The sequence below is a fragment of the Lissotriton helveticus genome, chromosome 4_1 (genome assembly GCF_964261635.1).
Source record: "Lissotriton helveticus chromosome 4_1, aLisHel1.1, whole genome shotgun sequence".
NCBI lineage: Eukaryota > Metazoa > Chordata > Amphibia > Caudata > Salamandridae > Lissotriton > Lissotriton helveticus.
In genome coordinates, this window is record NC_136063.1 from 105,375,014 (window position 1) to 105,394,151 (window position 19,138).

At 44.2% G+C, this 19,138-nt stretch overlaps 1 protein-coding gene across 4 annotated transcripts in view; it reads left to right on the forward strand.

Annotated features, from left to right (window-relative positions):
- NUGGC (nuclear GTPase, germinal center associated) overlaps nt 1-19,138 on the forward strand; it is a 1,180,213-nt gene that overhangs the window by 1,058,227 nt on the left and 102,848 nt on the right. For 3 of the 4 annotated variants that reach the window (XM_078686520.1, XM_078686521.1, XM_078686519.1), the window contains exon 27: nt 7,600-7,847. In XM_078686520.1, coding sequence (XP_078542646.1) covers nt 7,600-7,847 — 248 coding nt within the window. The remainder of the gene's footprint in view (nt 1-7,599; nt 7,848-19,138) is intronic. The other variant, XM_078686522.1, reaches the window with a different exon arrangement.

Sequence of the window (19,138 nt, forward strand, 5' to 3'; positions counted from 1 at the left end):
TGCCATAACATTAACATAAGGTCCTTCCTGATCTACTGGAACTGATACGACTCCCTTACTTTGCCTATGGCTGTCCCAGCTAGTATGAAAATCAACGTCCTCATTATCGAAACAATAGTCATCATTGTAGTATTGTGCAGATTGAGAGTTCTGCTGATCAAAGTAATTTGTAGAATCCTGAGGGGGAGAGGGACGTCGTTCCTGAGTCGACGCACCACGACCCCTACCTCTGGATATAGATCGAGAATCACCACGACCCCGTGGTGCTAATGGTCCACCATACCGCTGTAATAAAACTGGGCAAGCATTCTTAAAATGACCATCTTCCTTACAATAGGCACACTGATTAGGGCCCAATGGAACTCGTGGAACTGAGGGTACTGGCTTCTGTAACAACCTCTGAAACTGCGGGGGCTGTGGAAATTGGTGTTGAGCGGAACGAGAGGGGTAAGCCTGTTGCAGAAGAACCTTCGTTTTTAAGTCTTTAGTCTTTTTCTCCGTTTTCTCCTTATCTTCCTTATCCCTATTCTCATAATATTGAGCAGTGGCCAATATCTGAGCAGTAGAAGAGACAGCCCACGAACTCTCCGATTGTTTTAATTTATGCGTTAATTCTGGAAGTAAATTAAAAACAGATTTGTCTACGAATAATCGCTGTCCACCTTCAGTACTCATGTCTTGCCCACTATGATCGATGAAAGTCTCCTCGAAACAAGTAAAGAAGTCGGAGACACTTTCATCCGTCTTTTGCTTACACGCCGCTAACTTATCCCAATTGACGCGCACCACAGGCATCATAGTCTTCATCAAATCTATTATTCTTCCAGGTAATTCCGTAATCAAGACATCCGGTTTGGCACCACCTACTTGTCCTGCATCCGCAGCTGTAAGGGCAGCCCAATCACCACCTAAAGCTGCAGCATGATCCTGCCTACGAATCTTGGTCCATATTGCTTGTGGGACTAGATTTCCCATAAGTAAGTCAATATCTGCCAGATTCATAATACAAGCGTCAACAGTCTGAGACAACTCTTTATAATACCCAGCAGGATTCTTACGGGGGTCCGGTAAAGACTGTTTAAGTGCCAATACTTCTGACCTTTTCCAAGGGTCATGTACCCATATACGCTGAAAATGAGAAGGAACACCTGAATTAGCACCTGCTTGAGGAACCTCATCTCTCCATATCGGAGGAACTTCTCGCATAGGATACTGTGCCATTTTACGACGAACCGTGGGATCGGGCTCAAGAGAACTTTGAGAGAAAAAGGCGGATCGGAAAGTAACACGCTTCTGAACAGCCTGCTCTACAGCAGGACCCACAATAAGTCCCTTATCAAATTGATCCTGTATTTCGAATATAGCCTGAGGAGGTGAGTCTAGATCCACGTCTCCCCATTCTTTAATCAGGGTATTGCACATAACATTAAATACGTATCTCTGTGTGGGCACGTTCCATTGAAGGAAAGTATCTAAAATATCACGTACACTATATGGTACACTACTCGTAATCCAATTCCTAGCAAGAGAATCTAATTTAGTCCGTTCTTCCAAATCCGGAAACTGACTACGGGATTGTCTCCTAGACGACGCAGGAGAAAAATAAAGAGGCCCAAGAAAAGGCGACAACAGACAGTATCGACTAAACGTTTTCGAGCTGTAGGGGAATCTGACACCAAAACGGGAGACAACGTATCCTGTAAAATAGGCGAAAAATCTGTAGCAAAGCAAACAGCTGGGGAAGGCTGAGGTGCAGGAGATTGGGGTACGGATGTCGCTGGTAAAGGGGGCGGAGGTGGAATCACAGGAATAGGTAACTGTGCAGGAACTAAAGCAGCTGGATTAACAGCAGGCTGCAATGGCGGTGCATTAGCACCTAACACATAAGGTGGAGGTAATGTCAACAAATGGGACATAAAAGAATCATCATCACGCGTTTTACTCTTTGATACAGTAGGTAACACAGGATAGCATCTATCTATTGCCATACGATGTTGTCTTTCCGACACCTCAATCTCCTGATCAGCTTCGTCATTTTTAAATTGTTGGGCAGCCTGTAGAATCGACATACTCTGCTCTTTCTTATCTTTCTTCATTTGCTTAATTTCTTTCTGTTTGGCTTCCTTACGCCATAGGCGAAAGGAGTCAAACATTGCCGGCCGGGCTTTTCTCTTGAATAGAATCTTTTCCAAATTATCTAATATATCGGGCTCAAAAGAACCATTTTGTGGCCACTGTAAAACACCATCTTTCTTGGTGTATCGGATCCATGTTTCGTTAAAGACAATAGGACCCAGACCATGCTTCGAATACAACTCGTAAGTAGGAGTTCCAACTGGAGGAATCGGACAAGAATCCTCTAGCCGGGAATCCCTAGAACAACCAAAACAACAAAATTGCTTAAACTTACTAAATCCAGGCATTTCGTAACAAGCTGGACTTCCTTACAAACGTCAAGGGATTTTCAGACAATAGAGTCACAGCACAAGCGTACTTACCCCTTGGCTTCGGTTAGCGCGCTAATCGAATAACAAAATACAAAAACAAAAAGAGTGGGCGCTACCCACAAATACTTAACTAAATGCTTTTCTCACGCCAACATATGTCCGTCTAACGTCTCGCGATACCAATCATCACCAAAGGGCCAAGGCAGGGCGACAGTCAGGGCAGCAGTCGTCAGCAGCTGCCGGGAAGGAGTAGCCACGCTTCAAAAGATCTTCGGTCCACTTCGACATGCAGGGGTCGCTCACGTGGTTCGCGAAATCCTCCGGAATTTTCTTGCGTAGCTCCTCACGACTCTCGGGCAAAACTACTACCACTGAAGTCACCCACACGTTGGGCCGCCAATTGGAGAACCTGACCATATGGGCCAGGCGGCGCAGGGCACGCCTAAGATCTCCGAGTTCACCTGCCTCGACCGACAGAGACACGAGACACTCTGTTAGGCGTAGAAAAGTAGTTTTATTAGCTGCAGCTAAGCACAGTTATCTAAGAAGTACCACACAGGTAGGTTCTCAAGAGACTGCCACTTCAATCCGTGGCGCACAGTCTATTATACAACACAAGTTTACAATGACAACTCCCAATATACACAAAACTGACAAATAGGAATAGTTCGAAAACAAGCTATCGGATGTCTAAAACACCCTCCTTTCAGACCCGTGTGCTCTCCTCCCCTCAGGTTAATCAACACTAGTGCCCGTAATTCAATTTGCAGGTGGCAAAACATGTGTAGAATGCTTCAAAAGAAGGGCTATGTAACAAGAGAACACACGAAGAGAATAGTGAAGGCCAGTTAAATAAGATAAGAATGAGAAGAATGGTGGGTCCTAACAGTGGAGTAAGACATGGATTAATCAGTCTAGACACAGCTTTGCAAACTCGACCAGGTCCTGACATCAGTATCGCACACAAGGACAAAGGTTGTTCTTCAACGAGAAAAACATGGAGCAGCTGCAAAAGGCAGAAAGACCATTTTACCGCGTTAGCCGTGCTGCCTGAGTGAGGCAACATAAATGGCGACTAAACGCAAAAATGGCGGCTGTAGCGAAGCGAGGCCAAAAACTACGTAACCTCAGTGGTGCTTCCACCCGTTTTATAGGTGCAGGAAACCCTTGACCTGGTGGCCCGTCTACCACAGAGCAGCCTTGTGACAATGGATTTAGCCCTACCTTGTTTGCAAATTTGGTACTCTTCTAAATGGTCTACTTATTCCACGAATCTTGTGTTCCTAACTACCTGGAAAAACTGCAACTCCATTGTTATTCAACCAAGTAACAAAGGTTATGTTCTAAAAAATAAAACCTCGATTTTGTGAGATGTAAGCCTGTCAAAGGGTTTTGTCTTTTCCTGGCTTACAGTGAGGAAAGGTGTGAATTAGGTTCACATGCACAAGAATTCCAGGCAGTTACTGGATGTGTAATATAAAGCAGGGTATATATTTATAATTCCCAATTTAGCAGAAGGATTATGGGTAATAAAATCCAACCTTACCATTAGTGTGGACCAGTTGTTCATGTACTGCATATTGGCTTTCGCCACAGTTTCATTCAAAGGTTACAGGTTTGAGTGTTTTAATCCATATTAAACACTGAGATGTTGCTTTGTAATGTCACTACAGAAAGGATGTGTTACATATTAATGTGGAAGTGGAAGGAACATTTCTTTAACTCCTGAACCATTTGTCTACACTTAGTACAATTGTGCAGAAACTATGCTCTCAGTCAAACTGTTTACCAGAGTGATATTTGTGACAATGTGAAGGAGAAGTTGTCCATTTAATGGGAACATGTGTAGCTACATGTGTAGCTGAGGTCTAGTTAACGAACCTTCAACCACTTCCTGAGGTCACAAAAGCCAGCTATCCAGAAGGAAAAAATAGAACAAACATTGTATAAAGCAGGATTTCCCTACACTAATTAAGTCACACCCCTCCCAGACTAGGATCCTGTTATCAAACTCATACATATCTCTGTCTTGCCTTTGACTGAGTCGATGGTCCTTCCAAATTGAGATTTTAGAAGGTACGTAAAAGGGTACTAAAGATCATAAGGATCCCAAACAAGTGTAATTGGCTGTTTACCACTATTTAATTTCCATGTATATGATTTAGTGACAGCTTCCAAGGAAGAAATCATAATTGTCAGAGCTAAAGATTATTTTTTAAAAAACTCTAAAGAAAGAAAAGAATTAGACAGTAAGCCAATTAAAATATTTAAAATAGCTATACGACACATTTATTATCAAACGAGCTGCCACTTGAGAGATAACCCTTAAGGCAACATCAAAGTGGAATATTATTTTGAAAAAACTTAAAATCAAACAATCTCAAGCAAATAGAAGCGCCTAATAAACGGGTGATGATATGTTTTAGAAACAAGGATGTTTCAGTTGTTCAATTTAACAATTGTCAAAAGCGCTACACACATTGTGTGTCAGTCTTAAAACCATCCGCAGCATTGAAAGTGTTAAACTAGAAACCCTTTTCACAAAAGAAGACATCAATTCAGCTATCAGCTCTCTTCCTAAATGTAAAGCCCTGGGTCATATTGATTCTCTGCACATTTCCAAGCAGCTATAAATCTATCTTATTACAACTTTTTGATTACTTATTTGCTTATTATCTGTAGGGACAAATATGTGTGTCATAGTGGAAGCAGCCATAGTATCCATTCTTAAACCAGGGAAAGACTTGCAAATCATGCTAAATGTAGATTAATCTCTCCCCTAAACTTACATTTACTCTTCTAAATTGCAGTGGGAAGAGCCTTGGTTAGATCTGTTTGCCACTGCCAAGCATGCACACATTTCAGCAGCTCTCCACTGAGTTTCGACGGTGGCTCTCGCTCAGAGATATTTTTTGTCTCAAGTGGAGCTCCGGCCTCCTGTACATCTTTCCACCAATACCACTCCTGCCCAAGTACTGAAGAACATCCGGAACAACGGGCCCATGTCATCCTTGTGGCTCCGGACTCAACTCAGAGAGTCTAGTATCCCGAAATATAGAGCATATCCATTGGTCCTCTGATCACGCTGCTCCCTCTGGAGGCTTTCCTGTCACAGCATCAGGAGCATTTTCTCCACCCAAACCTGTCAGCGCTCCGGCTTCATGTGTGGAGATTGAGCGACAACAGCTTCCATCCTTCTGCCCCTAGTCTGCAATGTTATTTTGGCAGCTCTTGCATCCCTCCACCTAGACCATATACACCAGCTATTGGAGCAAGTTGGTGGCATTGTGTACAGACAAACAGGTTGACCCTTTATCTATACCTCTTTCCCAAGTTCTTTTTGTTTATTCTTACACTGGCCCTGCAGGGCTCTGTATTGGGCATGTCGAAGGGCAATTTGCCTGCTATCTCAGCTTTTCTGCAGCTGTCAGAGCAGTCCTCTCTTTTCAAGTCCCCTATTTTAAATTAGTTTCCCAAAGGTATTCAGGACGTATTTCCATCAGTTCCCTTCATTATGCCTCAGTGGGACCTGAACTTGGTTCTTACTTTTTTTAATGTGCGCTTTCTTCGAGCCGCTCCACAGCTGCCCTCTTAGGCTTCTCACTATAAAGACGGCCTTTGTAGTGGATTGTTGGTGACTTTGCCCAGATGTTTGGGCACTTTGCGACCACAGGCACATCAGAAAGGTAAAGTAGTATAGTATGAAAACTGATGCAGGCTAAAATGGCAAGCAGGGGCTCTGAATATTTGGGTATTTTGTTTATTAACGATACACAATAATCATGCAACCAGAAGAGCATTACTGAAGTATTAAACAAAGTAGAGCATCAATCAAGAAAATAGACCCCTTAAATCCTTGATACTATCCACCATCTTCTACTAAGAACATTGCCACTAGATTAGCATTTATACTCTGCAACAAAAAAAATGATTTTTTTATGTGTCAGAAAATCATTCGACAAATCCTGTGGTGTAATAGATTTGTCCATAGCTTCCAGGTTTTTTTTCTAGCTTAAGCATTATTCTAGTGTTCACTCCCATTAACTTATTTTAGTATCCCAGCACTTGTACTGGCATATATGAGTTCCTGCACCAACTCACAGCAAGACAATCTGAATTGATAGAAAATGATGTAATGGGCTCAATGGGATAAAGTGGCATTGGTGCCCTATCCTGTTCATGTGCTGAACTGCCAGGGCTGTGAACGAATTACATAGAGTTGGTGCTGTAGCCAGAGCATTGGTTTAGAGAAACTAACTTTAAAAGAAATCCGGGAGCCAAATATTTATGATCTATGTGCAGCTGTGAACCTATCCAACACGGCTAGGTGAGGAAAACTACACAGTCTGAACTAATGACTGTACATTCATTACACCTTGCTCCCTTTTTAGATAGATAGGTTGGATTTTTTCCCATCAGCCATCTATTTACGCTGCCAGCCAATAGTTGGCATCTTAAATGATTTATTATATATGTATACATCTGGACCCGCTCTTTGCTCTGCAGTAATGAAATGTCTAATATCTCTAGCCCAATGTGGATACACCTTGCCCAGATGCATATTCCTTGGTGTGCCTTATCTGAATTTTTTCGATGTTCTGCTTGCCCTGGATTGGGGTACAACAGTGTGCCCTTGGAAAAGATGCAGATGGTTGTCCATGTGGAAATGGTAGCCCTAGCTATATGGTATCTAACACAGCTATGATTTTCTGAAAAAATATAAACAGTTTCCAATACATCAGTTCTCCTCATCTACAATGGATATGTATTTGAAGCATTCTTTAATGTGTTACTTTCCAGTTACACTTCACTGATACAATTATGATGCTGTTTCACTAACAAAGAAAGCAGTCAGAAATATTCAAGTTCTTGGAGCTGTATAACAGCTAACATGGCTGTGACATTGTTTATCTTTTTAGAGTTCTACTGCTAATATGAGCATTGTGATTATTGCATGATCCCCGTTGACAAACCATTTACATTTCAGTTTTCTGCTTATAAGTCAAATATTATCCATGGAGTAGAACAATGTCATCCTGCTAAAAAGTGTATTTTACTTGTCTGTATGTAAAGTTAATTTTCTCTTAACTCTTCTGTATACAATATTTTTATTAGGTTTTGTCATTAAAAAAACCTACAATGTTATGTTTAGGACTCGACTGTAAAGAGGGAGTCAGAATCTGCATCATCCAGCTCTTGCTCATCATCACAGGTGCTGCAGGATCCAGCAGCTCCTGGTTACCTCATACATACTCTTGGCCGTAAGAGGGTTGGAGATTACAGCCAGCCAGTGCTGATCAAAAAACAGAAATCTGCAAGTCTGACGCCACAATGGAGGTCGTCTTCCCCTACGTTTTCATCCGCAGAAGGAAGCAGTCAGCACAGTTATTATTCAAACAGGTATTCACTTTTGTAGTTTGAATGTGGTCTGATTTTCATATGGTTTATGACTGACTAAATATTCCGCAGGCAGACTATTCCATAAACAGGAATCTCGTCACTACAAATTTCAGGAGTCAAAATATTTAATCAGGCAAATATCATTCAGATAAAATGAGTGATTCCTAGCCATGGCTAAAACATTTTGTTAAATTATTCTTCGGGTAGATCTGGTTCCCTATCATGGCTTCTTCATCAAGTTTTTATTAGCGTTGGCTTGTTTTTTAACCTTTGTATACACAATTATTTACAAAAGAGAAAGGTAATTTAGGGAAATTAATCAGCAAGGGTCATTGCTGCCCTGGTAGAGATGCTGCTCTTTACAGCGAGACTTTTGAAGTGCTTCTCATGGTGCCATCAGTCATGGAGAGGAGAGAACCCTGTTCTTCTCAGGTTATAAATTTCATTTTTACCATGAAGGTATCTGCTTGTTTACACAGAGCATGTTTTTTGTCAGAGTTGTGTTTCCTTTTTCATGCAGGATACAACTTTCCATTATTGGATCTATCTGATAGAGACTTCCAGCTGCAGACTCAGTACCTTTGAATTTCCCAGCTTTTGATTTAGTAGCACATCCACCTCATTGAAAATAAGCCAAACTTTTATTAATTGAGATGGACATTTTCTGAGGTCCAGTACCCAAGAGGCCACCATCACTTAGATTTTCTAGCCCACATTTGTGCAGGGAGCTTCCTCGGAGCTCTGGTCTTATTCTCTTAATATAGATTGGTATTTACCACCTGGGTCTGTGGTCCGCCAAACTTCTTGGCCCGTCATTTCTTCTGAAATTTTCTCATAGGAGCATTTGTTTTTTCTCCACAGTGTCAAATACTCCTAAGAAGTCTCTCTTCAGGAACTGTGGTTGTAGCAAAAAAGCACCTTCGTGCAGATGATCTTCAGTATAGGTGTATTTACTGACTATATTCTCAACACAGGTTTCAGTAAGTCCAAGCCTCGCATGAGGTTTTCCACCAAAATCTTGCAAGGCAGCGGAAATGGAGTGCTTTACAGTTTGAAGAAAGAAAAATATATTCCCTCAGATAAGGAATCCCGTCATCCTCAAAGAGGGCGCCAGAAGGCAGCCAGGCTCTGGGAAATGTTTACCTGTATTAATATCTGAATCTGCAGGCATTGTAGTCCTGAGAAGAGTCATAATAAGGTGAAGGAGCCAAAGAACTCTAAAGTGAGTTTTTCAACAAAACCTTTCACAAAGCCTTTATCAGGATCTTCATCGTCTCTGACTCCTTGGTCTGAAAAGAAATCTTCAGGAGTAAAACCTCTGCCCGAGAGGAAAATTGTGCCTTCTACTAAGTCTTTACCTACACGAACCACATCATCAACTACTGCAACTAGGAGTTCTTCATCAACAACGGCATCCTAAATTACACTTCCAATGATTAAATAAACAGCCGTAAAAGCTGTATTCATGGCCATCCTGTCAGCAACACTCCCGTCAGCAAAGCCTTCAACATTGACAAATCCACAGGGAAGACACACGTTTCAATTGTTGACCATGCCTCACCTAGCAAAGTGACTCCAACGGGGTCCTAGAGAAAGGCGATGGGGATTCTGATGACATTGGTTACATTGGACCAGAGTTCCAACTAATCGTCAGTTACAATGCAAGGATCTGGAGGACAATCACGAATATCCACAACCTGGAGGTCTTGAAGCCAACAACCCACTTATGAGTATGCATTCTGACGCCACGCTACCTTGCCGGCCGACGGATCATGAAAAACAGTCATGAAAATAAAACGGAGGACGGTTGATACTGACTGACTTCAAACCGCGCAAATCTGGCAATCAAATCTATAACAAATACTACACACTGCATTAGAAACATCAGAAAAATGTGTACATTTATAATAGATACAATCAGATTTTACCAGATTTTAGACAAAGAAACTACATTTAAGAACAAATTCAGGACAGACCGCAAGAAAATGTGTTTTTTGCCCTGAAGGAGTCCGAGAGGACGAAACGCGTTAGCTACAGACTTTTTTATCTTGCCGAAAAAGAAGTCCTGAATAAAGAATTTGATGAAACAATTTTATTGAACTGCGATTCCTTTGCTGAAATGTGATCTATACATAGTTATATACAACTAATGACTTCTTGTTAACCTTAACTTGAATTAGATTGCTGGACCAGTGTTGTTTTATGGTAAAGTGAGACACTTTATGTCTTAGAAGATTTAGGGGTTTTGGATCTCTGGTCCTCAGCACCTTGCCTGTTTAGATAACATTTTATTAAGGATAGGTGCAATTTCATCTTGCCTCAATCCCCGTTCTGTTTGCATTCGAGTTACCCTAGAAGATGGGCCAACTATGTTGTGTGGCATGCAGACTATGATGTGGACCTCTTGTTAGTTGTAGCATGTTCTGCCTTGAGAAGTTTTACTTGCTCAGCAGTGTTGTGCGATTGGCACTGTGGGGGCGGGGGGGGGGGGGGAGTATTTGGCTGCTATGTCTGCATTCCTTTGTCTGCTGGACCAGCTGTCCCTTTCTAAGTCCCCTGTTATGCGTTTTTCTCAAAGGGTTGACAAATATATATCCTCCAACTCCTTTTGAGGTTCTTTGGTGGAACTTGAATCTGGTTCTTACCTTTTAATGGGGACTGCATTTGAGCACCTTCAGAGGTGCACAGTAAGAATGTCAACCTTCACAACTGTGTTTTAGTTGCTATCACTTCTGCTAGATGGATTAGTGAGCTTCAAGCCCTTTGCTGCCATTCTCCCTTCACCTTTTTCTATCCTGATAGATGTTGCAAGCCGGGGCTGTTTTCCTTCCGAAGCTGGTGACCCCTTTCCATCTTGCTCAATCCATCGCCCTTTCAAGATTATATCCTCCCCTAGCCCCATCCTACTGAAGAGGAGGAACAGTTACATTTGTTGTGTCTTAGGTGGGTGGTCAATTACCACCAAGGACTTTCAACTGGATGGTCCAGTTCTTGGGTATTCTGGGGCCAAAAAGGTATTGCACTCTTAAAAACACTCTTTCACGATGGACCATCCTCTGCATTAAGACTTACTATCTTACTATGCCATAGCCAAGACGGATCATCCAGAAGGCATTAGGGCCCGTTTCACAGGGCTATGTCTTCAACTTCTAGCCTTGCGAATGGGGTTCCTATTGCAGAGATCTGAAGGTAGCAATGCAGGCGTCCGCGCACATCTTCACCAAGCACTTTTGATGCTCCGCCACCTCATAAACAGCGAGAAGATCAGAGTGGCGGGCAAGACAGCTGCTGTTATGGCAACCCGAAGTGGGAATAGCCAGCTCTGTTGGTCTCCTCTTCAGATATACAGGTCTCAGATGGGAGAAGGCATCAAACATCTCCCTGAAGAGTACAGAAAGAAGGGAAGGAAATAGTTTCTGAAGGCATGGTCAACACCAGCGCCAACATTCGCTGGGCAAGCTCAGCCTCAACAATTAATATTAGTGTCCACATGTGGCATGCCTGGCACCCCCTCTCCACGTTCAAACCTAATGTCCGGCAGCATCTCCTCACAATCTATTTGGCTTGTAGCATCTCTTTGGGTCCCAGGTCGGTGACATACTTGATAAAATAAAAAAACAGAGCATAGAGATTGCAAAATCTATGGATGCCTTGCAAGCCTCCTTTCGGTACCAACAGCCCTGGTAGAACTAAAGCAACCTTGCCAGACCGTCCACAGTCTAACCAAAGACAGCAGCAGGTGAAGTTAAACTGGGGATGAGTATGGAGAAACAACAGGGGTAAGGGCAGAGGTGCAGCTGGTAAAGGAGCTTCCACGTCAAAGCATTGATGATTACATGACACTTGTCAGGGGTTGCTTACAAGCTTTCCTCTTGCTGAAATAAATGCAATTATACCAGTGGGCATTTTCGATGGTTTGCAAAAGCTACTTCCTAGATATCTTCTCAACGCCTCTCAACATCCTTCCCCACAGACGCACCCTCAGCACAGTTCATCTTCACCTCCTCCAAGAAGAGGTCTAAGCACTCCTCCTGAAGAGCACAATAGAGAGACTCCCGAGGGGAGCCGCTCGAGAGTGGTTTTATTAGCCTGACTCTGTGCCCTGCTACAGGAGTAGCGCGTCAAGGTCCTTGCCCTTTCTGGACACCTTCGTGGATCATAAGACCTTTGTGGCTGCAGAGGAGGGGAGAGGCGCGGTGACCGGGACTTCGAGGACCAGCATTCCAGGAAACACCGACAGCTGGTTCCTCTTCCCGGCCGAGCCGCGCCCCCTCCCAGTGCCACGCCCCCTGCCTGTTGCTCTTTACCTCTCGCGGCCCCCGCTTCGCGGGAGCCGCTCGAGAGTGGTTTTATTAGCCTGACTCTGTGCCCTGCTACAGGAGTAGCGCGTCAAGGTCCTTGCCTTTTCTGGACACCTTCGTGGATCATAAGACCTTTGTGGCTGCAGAGGAGGGGAGAGGCGCGGTGACCGGGACTGCGAGGACCAGCAGTCCAGGAAACACCGACAGCTGGTTCCTCTTCCCGGCCGAGCCGCGCCCCCTCCCAGTGCCACGCCCTCTTGTTCATCATAAGCAGGCCTGCTATCGCGCACCGCGGGACGCGCGCGGGTCGTAGCCCGGGGCGAAACCCGGGCAAAGGGTGGGCCCTCTTAGGCCTGAGGAGACTGGACTGGGCCAGATCCCCTGGTTGAGCGTCCCGGGATTCACCTTGTTCATATACCCACCTAAGTTAGCCGACCATAGTAAGACTATACCATCAATTACAGAAAAGCAGTGTCCTTGGGTTTGTTTCGGTGCGCACCTGGTCTGATCGACACTCGTTTGTCTTATATTGCGGTGTTTATTACCATTTGTTAATATGCCTAAGAAAATTGTTCCGGGTGCACCAGATACACTTAATACTCTAGATAATTATCTAGTTCAAGTGGTAAATAAAATAAACAGCGAAAGAAGGCAATCGCTAGGATTGAGCCAATCCCCTGTCCTTCACCTAGGGAGTCCTTCCTCCAGTGTGCAAATGATTGATGTACCATTGCAAGATCCCAGCACGAACATCCCTGATACCAACTTCCCTGACACTGGAAGCCTTGACCAAAGTGCAGAACTGCTGGTCGACCTAGAGACAAATGTAGACTCTGACCCCGAGTCCCACGCGGAATTCAAAGCAGATGAATCATCATTCTCTGTGCCCGCGACTAGGGCGGTGAGAACCTGTAGAAGAATTCAGCCAAAAAGAGGGGGGTCACGGGCAGGGCGGAAAAGGGTCACTTCTCAACCAAAGTTGAAGGGAAAAAAATCGGAGCATGAGGAAGAGAATCTCAGACAAATTATAGATGATGACCTTTTTAACAGGATAGCGGATATGATAGATCTAAAAATAAAGACCATTATCAAGCCATTGATTGGGAAAATTGATAAGCTTACTGTAGAGGTGAAAAGGATGGGTGGTCTGCAATGTAAACTAGTAGAAGAAATTGAGAATGTAGCAACCATCGTCTCCAGACCAATAGATACTGTGAAGGAAAATAATGACATCAATGGGGGAGACATAGTTGCAGATGAAGGCCTATTAGAGACTATCCCACCTGGCCAGGCACCTTTAGATGTACCCAGCCAAGAAGTGGTGAGGGAGGCCCCTATACTTCTACCCACTGTACCAACATTGCCATCCTCAGAGGATGATTCACCACAATTCATAGTGGAAGCCTCACCAGTGGTATTGGTCCTAGCAAATGTTCCTATCTTATCCCCTGGCCAAACAGAATCTACCTCATCCCTGACTAGCAAGGCGTTACACTGGCTGTCAAGTAACATGCAGATGGCACATTATGGGAAAGAGCAGTTGGCAGGGGAAATCGAAATGGCGAGGAGGATGACATGGATAGGGAACAGGCAAAAAAAGTTTAAGGGGGACTGCGTAGTGTTAAATTTTGCAAACGCGGCAGTGCTCCCAAATGTCCTGTCAAACATATTTCCGCCCCAACGAAGAAGTGGATCCATAATCCCTCTTACCCTAAAATGTTTCTACAGTGAGCAGCAACATGCGAACCACCCAAATATCCCAAGACCAGGGTGGGGTACAAGTAGTAACAGATGGGGGGGGTCTTAGACCTATATATAATTAACATGGCATTGGCCTAGTAGATAGATTTGGTATAGGGCCACGCGATTATCAACAGAATGCGTTATTTTCCAAAAAACCCTAGACCAAATCGGAACACAACGAACGGGTGGGGGGTGGGTGTCCCGGTGATTGACCAGGGGAGTTGTGGAAATGGGTTTGGAGCCTGGTTGGGTGATGAGCAGTTTTCGATGCGCCCCAATACCCCACTACCCAGGTGGAATGCAGCAGCAAACGGATGGGGATTGGGGGCTAAACCACAGGAGTGGGGGTTTGGTACAGCGAATAGGTATGGGGTTTTGGCCAACCTAAATGATTGCGATTGACGTACGGGGGGTCCAAATACGTCACAAAATGGATCAAGATTCTCATGTATAATAACCAACCCCAAGGACAGGGGCAGATATTTTACAAATGGTACAAATAGGCATGAGACAATCAGTTTGGAAGATCGCAAAATGCAGGTTGCTACAGAAAGGGAAACTGTTCCTGACCAAACTTTGGCCGAGAACGTCGGCGGCTCCTTTAATGAGAATGTTAACGGAAACGATATTTCTCATGAACAGTCAAATGTAGCAGAGCTAGTGGGTAACTCATCGGTTAATGGAACCCTTCATCTGCGAGCAGAAAATGGGGCCCCCTTGACCGATTTTGCGGAGAAGAGAACTATAGAAACCTGCAAAATACTAAGCTGGAATGTAGCTGGCCTCAACTCCAAACGGGATGATAAGGAGTGGTTAAGCTTTGTTGTGGGTCATAAGATCATTGCCCTCCAGGAAACTTGGGATACAACTGCTAGTTTTTGGTGTGATGGATTTACTAGCTTTGCCAAGGCAGCTATCCCTAGCCGCATTGGCAGAGCCAAGGGAGGTTTGTTGATGTTGTTTTCCTTGGAACTGAAGGGCTCCCTAAAACAGATTAGCACTGACTCGCATAACATTCTCATCATAGAGAGAGTGATTAACCCCACTAGGAGGTCCTTATATATTAATTTTTATAACTCACAGAACAGGGATGATAGTGGCAGCAATATTGCCACCTTAGATGCTATATTAAGGACAGGCAGTCAGAACACTCAGTTTGATATAGAGTATATATTATTAGGTGATTTTAACATTCATCCCTGTATGTTAGTATGCGGCTTAACTAACCAGGATTGGGGCGAAGGCCCGAGGTACCGCATTTTGAACACACCACAGAAGGAGAGGAGCTAGAAGACCTATTGGTAAATTTCAACCTGTACGAACCAGAGGGCGGCCTAAGAATAGCTACCTTTACTGGCACTAATCCTGGAACTATAATTGATTACATTTTTATCACACAAGGCATTTTAAACCGGGTGATTTCCTACTGCACTGTGCCATCTCACTACAGTGACCACAACCCTGTTTTACTAGAAGTGGCATGGGGAGATCATATGGGGCCAAATCCGGGGAAAGCAAGGCCGTACCACACCTTGCGTGCCTCTGATCAGGGTAGGAGAGTCAAGTGGGCTAAGGTGGCCCCAGAAAATTTTTACGCAGAGGTCTTCCCGAAAATTATGGAACAGGTTGAGGTTTGGCAGAACCCCAGTGCCCCGGGGTATGAAATTATAGGGGCCTTTGAGTCAATCTGTGGGCAGGTATCGCAGGATCTCCTGGTTAAACCAAAGAAAGGGGCACCAAACAAGAAGCGTTGGTTTGACACCGCATGCTCAAATGCACACAGGTCTCTGATGGTAGCTCTGAAAAAAACACCTAGGGTAAGGGGTGAGATTGTTAGATTGAGGAAAATTTACAAGTCAGCTATAAAAACCAGACAAGAAAGTATTAAACGGGAATCTTGGGAAAATCTCCTTCCGTGGCTGTCCTGAAGGACAGTCACAAATTCTGGGAAATAATCAAACAGCCATTCTTCTCCGACCAAAATAACGAGGCCATGGTCTGTGTCATCCCAGATGACAAGTGGTTAACTCACTTTAAAAACGTGTACGGGGATAATGATGTGGCAACTAAAGGCATGTCGTTGGCCACCTTAGACGCCACTCCAATACAGTTCTACAGTTCAGAAGTGGAGAAAGCTATTGTGGCCACAACTAAGCACAAGGCCCCGGGCCCCGATGGGGTGCCAGCCGATTTTTTCATACACTCCCCAAAGCTGTGGGCAAAGGTACTGGCTAATGTATTTACTGCCGTCAACAGCAACCCTACACCATCCTCCTGGGACATTTCTACCATCGTCCCCATTTTTAAAAAGGGCCAACGGGAGGACCCCGGGTGTTACAGGCCTATATCCCTTTTGGACTCGTCGGTGAAGATCTTAGGCAGAGTCCTTTTGTCTAGGTTGAGGGATAATGTTGAGAGCTGTGGAGGGTTGTCAGAGATTCAGTATGGGTTCAGAGAAAGGAAAGGCACAATCGAACAATGCTCTAACTTACACCTGCTTATATCAAAATACACGGTGGCCAAGGAGGGGTCCCTGTTTCTAGCATTCATGGACCTCTCCTCGGCCTTCGATTTGGTTAACAGGGCTAAGTTATGGACGACTTTGTTGGAGATGGGAATTGATGAGGCACTAGTGAGATTCATGGCCTCCCTACACCAGGAGCTTTTTGCGGCCGTACGGGTCACAAACGAGGGTAGGTGTACGTCTCTTTTCAAATCCCTGAAGGGGGTAAGGCAGGGCTGTATATTGGCCCCACTGCTCTTCACCATTTATATTAACGGTTTGGGTGCACACTTGGAGGAGAAGGAAGTCGACATCCCGCGTGCAGGAGCAGTTAAGATCCCAGCGCTCCTGTACGCGGACGACGCTGTGCTAATTGCGCGCACGGGTGTCGGCCTTCAACGCCTCTTAAATGCCTTCGGCATATTCATGGAACAGCTTGACTTAAAAATAAATGCCAGTAAGTCGCATACCATGGTGGTGGGCCGAGAAAGCTGCAAAAGTAGAACAAAAACCTTCATGTGTAGAGGGGATACGGTATCTAGGGTCTCCACTTTTCCCTACCTAGGGGTCCTATTTGATCAAAGAGGAACTTGGGGTCCTCAGGTGAGGGCGAAGAAGCTGGCGGTCACTAGATCATCGTCTGCCCTCATGGGCTTTGCGGGTAGGTTAGGTGCGAGGCCCATGAAAGCATTGTTAAAAATTTATAGGAGTAAATCTGTTGCTCTCGCGTCATATGGCTCACCACTTTGGGGCTATGTAAATGTGGAACCAATTCAGAGAGCGGAGAACAGATTCATAAGGACACTCCTTTCTGTGCCGCAGTCCACATCAACCTACTCCATACATATGGAGGTGGGCTTAGATTTCCTTACTGACGGGTTGAACATGGCTCCCCTGATCTTTTGGTTAAAGACGTGGCTCAATGAAGACCTCCCACTAAACCATAAGATCATGTCTGACGCTCTGTCCCTAGACCATTTTAAAAAGATCCCTTGGCTGGCTTATCTGTTGAAGGCATTTTCAGAATTGGGACGACCTGAGCTCTTTACTTCCCCTCAAGATATCAAGGTCCAAGATCGATCTTATAAAAAAGAATTTTATGGGGAGGGCAAGAGCATTCCGTGAGGAAAGGGAATTAATGAAACCATCAGTGAGGGGTCATTACTTACTTGTTAATTCATTTTCCTTAGCACCTTACCTTGTTTTTGTTACAATCCCGTTCCATAGGTTCCTTTTAACTAAATTTAGGTTTAATTTGTTACATTTTTATTTAGGCACTTTTAAAACATGGGAAAAACCGGAATTAGCTTTGCCATGTAGCTGTGATCATTTTTCACCCCAAGATACTATGCATTTTGTTATGTTTTGTCGGTTTTACGTAGAGCCAAGGAAAAAATATTTGGTACCAGTTTTGAAGGAGGCTGGTATTACACAAGTGAGACCGGCTCTGCTTTTTTTACAATCATTGACCAACATACATACTACTTTTTGTATAGCTAATTTCTTGGTAGCAGCAGCTAGGATGAAAAAACATTCCCATTAGATCCATTGTTACTCCTTTTTTTAACTTTTGTATGCCTAGATTTATTGGAATGTAAATGGTTTTTATCGTCATAAAGTTAATATGTATGAAATCTTTTAATTCCTTGTATGAATTTTTTTTTTTTTTTTTTTTAATTTTTAAACTCTTTGTATGACTTGTAATTGAGTCGAATAAAGATATTCTGACTGACTGAGAGACTCCCTCCACACCAACAAGGGGCCAGAACTTATTCCCTGTACTTGATCTTTCCCTAAAAGGACAGCCCCTCAGACCTATCCTAGGCCTCAGGCCTCTCATTTAGCAGCTGATGCCCATTTCAGCCCTGTTGATTACTCAACGTCAGAATTGTCATGCGCCTTATGGGCATGATGGCTCCATGCATCTATGTTGTGCCTTACGCCAGATTCTATATGCACCCCTTACAAAAGTGCCTCACGTGGCAGTGGTCACGGACTGGTGGTCACATCTAGTGATGGTGCAGGGGAGCACTCGATACTTTATGGAGTGGTGAAACAGCAACAAACTGTTACACCTCGACAATAGGGCATGTTGCCACTTCAGTACTGAGGCCGCCACATCAATTACTGCAAGCCTTTTTCCAGCTCATTCAAGGAATGGTAGCCCTTAGCCAGATGGACTACACTATTACAATGTTCTACCTACAGAAGCAGGGCGGCACACACAAACCTGCCAACTCACCCGGTTTCATCTAATGTCACATGATTTCGGCTCCCTTCACATGGTCATCAGGTGAGAAGTCGAAATCCCCGGGTGGGAGGGAAAACGAGCTAAAAACCATAGTAAACAGTGGATTTCAGGCTCGTTCTCAGAGGCAGTAACCACTTTTTATTAAGGGGTATGAAAAACCTCAGTACATCGGCACCACCCTCAATGAACCTTTGTTTTTTGGGTGTGTGGAGGTGTTTGATGAGGGTCAGAGTGCTTCTTAGGTAACTCTTCACGAGGCCCCGGCCCGTCCACTCCTCATACTGTGAAATTAGTTTGTAAATTGGCAGGTATGCACACACTCCTCTCAGTTTAGCAGTTTTAGTTTGGCATTGAGCAATTTGCTGCAACGTACCACTAGCGGAAACTTACAAGGATGGACAACAACGTTGCAGACCTGCCCAACAGGACACATTAACAAGTCCACGAGTGGGAACAACACTCGCAAGTCCATCTAAGGTACTTCCTGTGTTGG